A 10,608-nucleotide genomic window follows, 5' to 3' on the forward strand; every position below is an offset into this window, starting at 1 on the left:
AAGGGAGTCTGAGGATCTGGAGCTTGAGAAGGGAAATGGAAGTGTGGATGTGAGCCTTTGGGAGGAATTTCCATGACCAAACCCAAGTTTGAAGGGAATACGGCAAACTGGGTGACTGGGGTGGCTGTGGAGGGTCTTCTTTTGAGAACCTGGAAAGGTGACTCCCCTAACTCTGCTGTCCTGCCAGGAGATAACGTGACAATAATAAGAGCAGCTATCAATGAATTGAGGGCCTTCTATGTGCCAGGTGCCTTACCTCCTATGATACTGAACCTTATCAGGTAGGGACAATTCTGCCCATTTTACAAATGTGGAAATCAAGCCTCAACGAGGGGCATCTGAGTCCCCAGAGATGGGGGTGTGGGAGTCCTGGCTTCAAGTTCCAGGTTCCAGGGTCCTGGTGGAATGGTGTAGGGGAGGGACAAGTCACCTATTTAAAGGACACCTTGGACCTTGCTCTGTGTATGTGTAGTTAGGAGATGGGTGAGCGGAGGGAAAGCCAGAGAGAGCACCTGGGTCCTATTGGGCCCCCTTGTCCCCCACCCTAGCCTTATCTTCTTGGCTTCAGTGCCTTCACACACCCTCCTTCCAATGTCACCTGCGGGGAGGGGAGCAACTGGAAGGGAGGGATCTGAGGATCCAACCAGCTGTTATCCAGAATGGCCCCGCTACCTCAAAGAGAGCACAAAGGGACCATGCATGTGTAGGCTGGGTGTAGGGGGTCATTTCTGGAGTCCAAGCGACAGCAAAACAGGAGAGAATTAACAGCAGATAGAGGTCTGGCTGGCCCACTGTGTGCCTATAGCCCCAGCCTTGCCCTGAGAAAAGTGAGCCAGACCTGTTTTGTGTAAAGGGATACGGTTAGGGGGAAGGGCAGGGGAGGTTATTTGGGGAGGTAAGATGGAAAGGGGCAATGTGAAATCCAGGCCAGGGAAGGGCTGCCTGGAAAAGGAGGCAACTGAGGATTTAGGCTGACCACTTAGAGGAGAGGATGATCCCAGGGTTCCCAGAGAACCAGGCATCAATCTGTACTGAACGTGCCAGTTGCTCAGTTTAAGACTAAAGAAACAGATCTCTGGCCCCGGCCTCTGCCCAGCCCCTCCCTCAGAGCTCCCTCCCCCAAAGATTCATCCAGCCCTGCCCTCCTCTGTGCCCAGCACCTCTCCTCCCTCTACCCAGTGGCCCCCAGCCCCTGGCAGAGTGCCCACCAGCTCCGGTGAATATCCTATCTCCCTCACTCAGTAGTATTGACATCTTGGTCCTACACCAAACTAGTAAGTTCTTCACATAGTCTCACCTCCATCCCTTCAGTTACAGCAGATTCTTTTCATTATTCTGCCAATAGTGGAACTGGAAACCAACCCCATCTATAAACAAGCCACCCCACCAAAGGTGTTTCCCTCTCCATCCCCGGGGAGCGTTCTCCCCAGCAGGCCTTTCACCTGCTTTACATCCCCAGAATTTAGCAAGCAAGAAGAGAAACGTATTTCACAAGCATTACTGGCTCCCCACACCCACTTCTCCTTCTGCTGAGTCCCAGATGGTCCTGCTCCCTGAGCCCTCCACCCACTGCCATCAGCACTTCAAGACAGAGGCTCTGGATACCCTCTAAGGTCTTCGGTTCCCCCTCTCGCTGCACAGTGAACCCAGACCTGTGCCCAGACCCCACGCCTCCCCTCCAAGTTTCCACCTCCGCTCTAGCAGTCTCCTCTCAGTGGAAAGTCTCTCTCCTGGTCTAACTTTAATCCCTCCTGCTGCAAGCCTAGATCCCCTTTCTTTCTTTTCTCTATGAGGCGACCCCTTTAAGATCAGAAAGGAAATCTTCCTCTAGCGTTTGCAGCCTCCTCTCTGGCAGCGCCCCTCCACATTCCCAGCCCCTCAATTCTGCCCCAGCCTGGAGAAGTTCATCGTGGCCACTCCCCACCTCCACTCCCCGCCCAGAACTCTAAGGATCCCCGCATACCCATCCGGTTTGTGTCCACTGCGACCGGGACCCAGGTTCGCCCGCCAGCGGGGCGGTGACCCCCGCCAGCCGGCGGCGCAGCCACCACGGGGTTAAGGCTCCGGGCGTGGGGAAGGGGAGGGGGCCGGGAGGGGCGGGTGCCGAGCCAATCGGCGGCCGCGGAGTCCCCGGGGCCGCGAGCCGGGAGCGCTGAGCCGGGAGCCGAGAGCCAAGCGCGCCCGGCTTGGGCCGGGCCGGAGCGGAGCGAAGAGGGAGCGCTCCCGTCCCAGCCCCGAGTCCGCCGCCTGCCCGCCCGCCGCCGCCGCCGCCGCCGCCGCCGCCGCCGGCCCAGCGGCCGCCGCCCCAGCCATGGAGCAAGACCACAGCCCCCGGAAGATCCAGTTCACCGTCCCGCTGCTAGAGCCGCACCTTGACCCCGAGGCGGCGGAGCAGGTGCGGAGCGGGGCGGGGCGGCAGGGAACTCGCCCCACAGAGGACGAGGGACCCCTGGACTGTGCGATCCGAGACCCCCGCTCAGTCCTCCCTTGGCGGTGCGCCCCTGCGAGCGCCGGCGCGCTGTTTGCGGGGGGTGGGGGTCTTCTCTCCCCTCCCCCACCGTGGAAACCCCATCTCCCCATCTGTGCTTCTTCGAGACGGACTGAAGGACGAGAGCCTGCCCTCGAAGCCGGTGCCCGCGAGAGTCGCTCCCTGCTTTCCCAGCCCTGGGGGAGGGGGCTTGCCTGAGGACACGACCCCTCCCCCCTTCGCCAGTCTTTCATCCCCCACCCAGTCAACACCCTGCCAGAGTTTCTGAGCTCGGAAGGGGCGCCCAAAGGTGTCGGAGGGCCTAAGGGAGAGGGCAGGTAATGGAGGGAGTTGAAAGAGGAGAAAGAGCCCCCCCAGCTCTTAATTGGGGGCGACCCTGCCGGACCCCAGAGGGTGAGGACAAGAAGGGCTGAGGAAAACTGCGAGGGCTGGGGAGAGGAGTGGTCGTGTCTGCAGGCTGACTCCGCGCTCTTCAGGTCTGGACACTGGGTCCTTATTCCCATCTCCTGCCCTTTGGATCGGTTATGGGGCGGGGTGGGGGGGCGGCGGGAAGGGGAGGGCATGGAGAGAATGGCCCTGGGGAGCGCGGAACGAGCGCTTTCTCGGGGCTGGGGTCCTAGCTGGGCGTGGGCAAGAGAGAAGCACTGTGCTGGGCTGGGCTCAAGGGGTGGGAGTCCAGGGCCCTGGCCCAGCCTCCGGGCCTGGCCTATTTTTAGCTCCGAGCAGCCTGGCAGAGGCGGCAGTGTATGAGACTGTGTGAGCAAGTGTGTGTATCAGGGAGAGTGAGCCTGTGCGTGGAGACGGTGACCACCCGCGGTCGCTACTACCACCCATTTGCCAAATATTTGCTCGTTTGCTCGTTGCTCCATCTCTTTTCGGGTTCTCTATCCATTTGCCTAGACATCCCTGTTCCTAAAGACTATCCATTGCCCACAAGGTCACTTCTCTGTTTCCCCCAACCGGCTGCCAGGGCTCTGGCTGGGCCTCCCCACCTGAGAAAACTCTGACCTCTTGGGATGGGCTGGAGAGAGTGTTCTTTCTGCTGCTCCAGCTGTTTGGTGGAATAAGGTCTGATGTGAAGGGAAAGGTTGGGTACACACGCTCTCCCTATAACGTTAGCTTCCCAAAGTGTGGGGAGGGGTTAGGGACCTGTGTCTCCATCCTCTCCCTGGCCTGTGGGGGGAGCCGGATCTCCAGACCTCTAAGGTGTGACAGTAGGAGGGAGGGTGGTGGGACTGCAAACCTCCTGAGGATGAGGAGGGTGGAGAGCCAGGGGCATGGGGAGCGTCCCCCTGGGGTCAGGAAAAAGGCTATTATGCCTAGAGGCAGGGGGCCGGCTAAGATAACCTCAGACCCAGGGAAAAGGGCCCAGGAGTGTGAGCTACGGGCTCAGGGGTGAGGTTCCAAGCAGAAATGCCTTCCACTGGCACAGCCAGTGCTCACTGCCTGACGCCTGCCTCTGTTTGGCGTTAGATGTGGCAGGTGTAGGTGTGTGTTGGGGGATGGCAGGCCAGCTGGCCCAGGGTTCTGGGGAGCAGGGGAGGAGAATGAGGCAGTGCTATAGAGCCAGAGGGAAAAAGAGCTGGGACTTCAGCCTGCTTTTCTCTCGTCTTCAGAAATCTGTGTCTGCTCAGCCTGAAATTCTACCTGCAGTCTAACTTCAACCCCCCTTGCCGTGTTACCCAAGTGTGTAGGCAAAAAGTTCCAGGCTTGGCAGGAACACCTAACCCAGAGTGACATGAGAGGGCGGCAGGGGTTGGAAACTCTGAGTTATGGAGCACAGAGTGGCAGGGGATGGAGGGGTGCCCGCAGCTACCAGGTCCTTGGCATAACTGGTTTGGAAAGAAATCAGAGGCAAAGGCACCAAGTGTCCTTGAGAACTAGGATTTGTGATCGGGGCATGGAAAATAGGAGACCGCCTACTCATTTGCTAGTAGTTCAGGTGCCTGGGAGGTACTTCAGGAAGTCTAACTTTACTCCCTCCTCCTGTAGGACATCAAAATCCTCAAGGACTCTGAGTGCTTAGAAATCTTGTCCAAGGCAAGGACATTGGTTAAGGGACCTGTCCAAGATCACAGAGCCCTGCTGCCCTCTCAGAGGTCCTTTCTGTCAAACTTGCAGACTCCTTCTCAGGCTCCCAACCCCCATTAATCCCCACCCCCACCGCACCCTCTCCCTCTCTCAGCTCCCCTCCCCCAGGGCAGGAAAGAAATAGAGAGGAGTCCTGTCTCAGGAGAAGGATGGCCTCACCCCACATGCACGGAGCACACTTGCCCACCTGCTGGCCCCCAGCACGTTTGCACCAGGAATAGCCAGCGACGGACTCACAGATAATGTCTATGCTGTGCGTGCTTGTATGCACACACAAACACACACACAGAACTGCCAGGGACCTTGAAATGCCACCAGAAACAGATGCTGCTGGATTCTCCTAAGAAAACAGTCCCTACCCCAACCTACCCCCATTCTATGTACCCATTTCTTCTTTGAGGTGTCCTTCTCTCAGATTAACCCTGCCCCCCGCTAGGGCTGATACCCACTTTCTGCCCTGGAGGGAGCCGCAGGGACTCCAACCCCACGGTACCCTTCGCTTTCAAGCCTCCAGAGAAACGGAAAAAACTACGTGTCCCAAGAGTCCTTGGACTGACTTCAACAACAGTCAACTTTATTGGCAGCAAGACAAAAGAACAGAGGCAGGGAAAGGGGGCTCAGAGGCCCAGCAGGGAATCCGCTCTTATCTGTTACTTCCTTAGAATCGGACCCCAGAGCCCAGGATAAGATTTTTCAGTTTAGCTTTAGTCCCTGACCAGGGTCCCGCCTCACGCTTCTCCTCATATTATATTTACCATGCCAAGGATTTCTCTAGGCCGTATTTCCTGACAAATCAGAAAGGCAGTGTGTACAAGGATAGGGAGGAGATGAGGGAGGGAGGGGCATGGGCCAGGTGAAGGCACGTTCAGACCCACCTTCTCTGTGCTGTCCTCCCAGGCTGGGTGGGGATCGAGGGGCGCTCTCCGCCGGTGCTGGCCCACCACAGGTTTATGTCCATTTGGGGAGTGGTCTGGGAGACTAAGGGGAAAGTTTTGTGCCCTCTCGGGTTATTTCTGACCATTGATCCAGGATGGACGGAAGGACAGCAGGCCAGAAATCGATGCATTAGCGCAGATATAGCTGCTGAGATGGAGAGCTGGGACCAGGACCCGGGGAGATGCGGAGACAGAAAGGGGTTTGGGGAAAGCAGGGAGTGGAGGTGGTCTTCTGGGTCCCCAGGGCAGAGGGATGGGCCCAAGAACGTCCACCCGGAGAGTGTGGGTTCAGTGTAACGTGGCACTTTTGGAGGTGTGCTAAGTGGGCGGCCTGGATTATGTTACCGAGTGTGCGCGGGGCTGCGATGCTTCCACGTGTACTTGACCTCTTCCCTCAGATCCGGAGGCGCCGCCCCACCCCTGCCACCCTCGTGCTGACCAGTGACCAGTCATCCCCAGGTAACCCCAGGATGGGTCGCTGAAGGGAGTAGGGGCTGCTGAAGACAGCTGGGTCCCAGTGAGAGAAGGTGGGTGCTAGACAGGAGGGCACATCTGAGGAGCCCGCGGTCTCCTCAGTCCTGGAGGCAGGGAAGCGGTGGCTGGGTTAGCAGTGGGATTTCCTCCGCTTTGGAAAGACAGAGCAGTGCTAGGAAGCGGGGGAGACAACCTGGTTCCTAAGCCCCCCAGGAGTTGGGGTGGTCAACAGAGTGTTGGTTGCTGTGGCAACAGCCTTCCAGGTTTCTCCAGCAACTGAGAGGCTGCTGCCCCCACTGCCAGAGGCGGTGACAGCTGTGAGGGGGAGGGACCAACGCCATCAGCTATTCTCATGGCCCCCAGAGGGGAAGGGGAAGGTTAGAAACAGCTCAGGGAGCAGCTGGCATTCTGGTCACCAGTGTCTCCATCAAGGTCTGGGGAGAGAACAAGGTCTCAGAGAATGTCAGGGGCGCTGGCGAGAGAGTGGAAGAGAGGTAGTGACGCTAATAAGCCGGACTGGAATTCAGGATACCTGAGTCTCCAACTTCCTCCAACTACTAAAAAAGACTGTCCTGGGCCCTGCACACGATAAGTTTGCTGTTCTCTATCCGGTGTTCCCTCCTAGGCATGTTTCAGTTCTGGATCGGGGGTGGGGGGCTGATTGGAAGGAGACAGGGAGGAAAAGGACAAAAGGACCACAAAGCCTGCCTTCAAGAACCTCCAGGTCTGAGGCAAGGATGTAGATGCAGACTGACCACAGAGGCAAGGACAGGACTAGAAGCAGGAGGAGGTAACGCCAGCCAGCAGAGCAGGAGGGAGCTGGAGGGAAGAGGCTGGGGACAGCCACAGTCAGGGCCAGCTTCCAAGGGACAGATGTGAGGGACGGATCAGGAAGGAGGTGATGGCAGAGGCTCCTCCCCTTGGGAAGTCAGTCTGCGGGACCCCCTGGGTTTCCCATCCTCATCACTTTCTCCTTTCCCTCCTTCCCTCAGAGGTGGATGAAGACCGGGTCCCCAACCCGCATCTCAAGGTGAGCTGGCCCCTCCCGCTCAGCCCAGCACAGAGAACCCCCAGACCCATTAGAAGATTATTCCTCAACCCCCCCTCTTAGGACCTTTTGTCTCCCTCTTTCTTGTACCCCTCCCAAAATGTTCTTGAGTGGATGTACACACATGGTCCTCTACGTTCTCCCATACACGGTCTCCTTGCTCACCATCATAGGGGTGGGGGCCGAGGAAGCAGGAGTTTTCTTCCCCCACTTGCTGAAGCCCACACCTACCCCCAGTCTCCAGTCCCACAGCATGGCACGGCAGGGAGGAGGGCGAGAAGGGCGGACGCCCACCTGTGCTCTGTGCCCTTCACAGTCCACTTTGTCCATGTCTCCACGGCAACAGAAGAAGGTGATGAGGACCACACCCACAATGAAAGGTTCGGAAGACTCTTCCCCGCTATGCCTGACGCTGAGCAGTGGCCAGGATGACCCGTTTGGAAGGAATCCTTGGGAAGTCATTACGTCTGCCTTTATTAAAGGAGAGTTGTTGCTGGACCGCCCGGGGCTGCATTCCAGCTCTGCCACCCACTAGCTGGGTGGCCTTGGAGAACCTGCTTAACCTACAGGGGCCCTGAATACTACCTCACTTTGGCAGTTAAATAAAGTATGTGAACTCACCCGGCATAGTGCACAGCACAGAGGAGGTACTCAAATATTTCTTGAATCTAAATTGAGTCTTTTCTCCTGACCCCAAAGGAGACCAGGTATCCCAGCAAATCAGGAGGATCTTTTGATCTTAAAGGCTCTTCCTTTCCCCTCCCTTACCTTTGAAAAAAGTACATTTTATTGTCTAACATTAGTCCCTCCTTATTGTACAGCAGATGTCCCTCCTTGTTCAATCTCAGACAGGAAAGTCAAGCCACACGGGCAGTGTGTGCTGGCCCTCCAGTGGGGCTGTCACATCTGAGGGTCCATGGAGGAGGCTGGGCAGTCACGTCCAATGCTCTCTCCCTTTCTGTTTGCCCTCAGAGCTCCAGATGATGGTCGAACATCACCTGGGGCAACAGCAGGAGGGAGAGGAGCCTGAAGGAGCCGCCGAGAGCACAGGGACACGGGAGTCCTGCCCACCTGGGATCGGAGACACAGCAGCGGAGTCGTGGCTGGGCACCTCTGGGAAAGCACACAGTACGTTCAGGCTGGGGAGGGACCAACCCCGGGCGAGGCCAGCCTTCCCCGTTGTAGGGAGGGGCCTAGCAGTAGCCAGAAACTGTCTTGAGAGTATGGAACTTTGCATGGACAGCGTGTGTTTGCATCTCTTCATCTTTCTTTACTGAATGACACCATCCCCTTCCAACTTGGACTTCAGAGCTCCCTATTGTATCAGGGGAGCCCGGCGGCATGGGGGCAGCCTTCACAGGCTGGAATCCTGGCTCTGCCACTTTATCAGCCCAGAGGTCTTCAGCAGCTTAACCTCAATCAGTAGAGTGATAATGATGGCGCCTATCGCATCGGGTTGTGTGTGAAACTTCAGTGAGACTGGTCCTTGGCCCAGCAGAGAACACAAAGTATGCAAGCAATGGAACCTGCCTGTCCACGAGTCCTTATCCCAGGTGTGGGCCGGAAGGCAGAATGTTTCCAGTTTTATGAAGGTGACACGGTCTATACACCATATGTTCCATAACACCCCAGCAGAGCCCCCTGTAATCGAACACGTGAAGATTTCTGCAGGGAAATGCGTGGTCACACGAAGTGGGATAAACAGGCTATCAAACGCTCATCTCTGTTCAGGTCAGGTTTAGCCACACTTGGAGATCATACCCCAAATTTTAAGCTTTTTTTTTAGAGGGTTTTTTTTTTTTTTCGATTTCCGATTGCAGATTTTTTAAAAAATAGTGAACCTAAGTAGTCATTGTGACCAGAGAAAACCCTGTTGGTCTTGCCCCGTTGCCTTCCACTTGGTCTTGGGCTCCTCTCAGGGCTTGTTGAAGTATGGGCTAGGGTGAGTAGAAGCAGCTGCCTCTCTGCAAGGCCTCGTGAATACTACCTGTCCCTCCCACCACCTGTTCTTCCTCCTCAGAGCCTGCAGAATCCATCCCTAACACTCAGGAGAGGGGCAGTGAGAAACCCAGCACAGAGGAGCCCTCAACCCATAGACCACCATTGGATTCCAAGGGAGCCAGTTCGGTAAGACCCCAGGGCTGGGCTGCCCAGTCTGCAGGAGAGCAGGCTGTGTGGGGAGGGTGAGGGCTAAGATCTGGAGTCAAGGAAAAGGGGGACAAAGGACCAGCTTCAGTCACTGAAAAGCTGTCGTCTGTGGCCAGAGGATTTGCATCTCCCCGGAAGGACAGACAAAGAGAAATGGGATAACAGTGCAGCAGGAGGCAGTGAGGTTAGACTCTGTCTGAGGATTTCTGGCTCCTGGAATGGGTGATGGAAGTAGACCATGGATTTTCTGATAAAGGGCATTTGGAACCCAAAGGGAGATCCTCACCTGTCCAGGCTGGTGAGCAGTGGTCCTGCCTGGAGTGGACACACGGATGAAATAACCCTGTGAGCTCTGATTCTACAGTCTCCCCTCCCCTTTGTAGACTGGACACGGGGCCAGGGACTGGAGTCAGACATGAGAAGTTAGATGCCTAACGGGATGGTTGGGCACACCAGCAGGGGAGGGGACAATAGGACCTCAGGCCTCTCACTCACTTTCTCTTTCTACCTGCTTCCCTTGCAACAGGTCTGAGAGTGAAGGAGGTATCTTGGAATCAAGACTGCAGTTGGGAATGCACGGACACTGGATTTGTTTATTTCTTCACTTTTGGGGAAAATCTCTTGTTTTTAAAAGTGATAAATTTAGTGTTAAGTCCTTGGTATTCTCCTTCTTTCCCAACTTGGAGAATCTTTTCTCCCTCCCGTCTTGTCCTGCCCTCTCTATAGCCCCCCTCCCTCTTGCCCAGCTGCCTCCAGGAAGGAGGAAATAAGGAAGCTGGGCAGGAGCCTTGAGAAGGGAGGAGTTTTTCCCCAGCCTTGCCCTGACTTGCTGGGGAAAGAGAGCTGAGGGTCAGATAGGTAGGAGGACTGATTTCCGGGGTACCAAGAAGGAAGGATGGCCCCAGGCTCTCTTCATATTGAGGAAAAGATACAACCACCTGGCAGGGCTGCCCTGAGGCCTTGGAGCCCTAAGGCCCGTATGGCTGCGGCGCTGCTGTGGGCGCCATCTGCTGAACAAAGCTGGGAACTGCACCCTGGCACTTGGCCCATGGGAAAGAGGCGGGGCGTTGCGTCGATGCCTCCCTGCCTGCCCTCCAAGCCTCAGCGATCCCCAAGCTTCAGGATGTGTTCCCTCTCCAGCTGTGCGGAGACCACCACCCAGACTCCAACCTGTTAGCCAAGCTAGATTGAGGACACAGTGGCTATTCACGAAGAGGCCCTTGCTGGGAACTGGAAAGGTCACCTCTCCCCCTTGTCCAAGACACCAAGGGGCCAGGGTAAACGACGAAAGCTGAGAAGTGAAGAACCTTCCTCAGACCCCCACAGCCAGGCCTCTCCTGTCTACTGCTTTTGATTTTTCCGGGCAGTGGAGAGAGGAGAGGAGGGGAGGGGAGATTCACCCCTCTTTACTGAAGAAGTAGTGC

At 56.6% G+C, this 10,608-nt stretch overlaps 1 protein-coding gene across 4 annotated transcripts; it reads left to right on the top strand.

Moving 5' to 3' along the window:
- The first annotated feature begins 2,115 nt into the window (after window positions 1–2,115).
- PPP1R1A (protein phosphatase 1 regulatory inhibitor subunit 1A) lies at window positions 2,116–9,839 on the top strand. Of its 4 annotated transcripts, none has more exons than XM_060306602.1 (7): window positions 2,116–2,395; window positions 5,913–5,973; window positions 6,981–7,018; window positions 7,353–7,416; window positions 8,009–8,164; window positions 9,057–9,163; window positions 9,711–9,839. In XM_060306602.1, exons 1-7 carry the CDS (start codon window positions 2,312–2,314, stop codon window positions 9,714–9,716), a joined length of 516 nt encoding a protein of 171 aa, XP_060162585.1. In that variant the 5' UTR covers window positions 2,116–2,311; the 3' UTR covers window positions 9,717–9,839. The 4 variants fall into 4 exon arrangements, with proteins under 4 accessions (XP_060162585.1, XP_060162586.1, XP_030722803.1 ...); XM_060306603.1 differs by having other exon boundaries at window positions 7,383–7,416; XM_030866943.2 differs by lacking the exon at window positions 2,116–2,395 and having other exon boundaries at window positions 3,058–5,973.
- The last annotated feature ends 769 nt before the right edge of the window (window positions 9,840–10,608 follow it).

This window comes from Globicephala melas, chromosome 10 (assembly GCF_963455315.2).
Source record: "Globicephala melas chromosome 10, mGloMel1.2, whole genome shotgun sequence".
Taxonomy (NCBI): Eukaryota; Metazoa; Chordata; class Mammalia; order Artiodactyla; family Delphinidae; genus Globicephala; species Globicephala melas.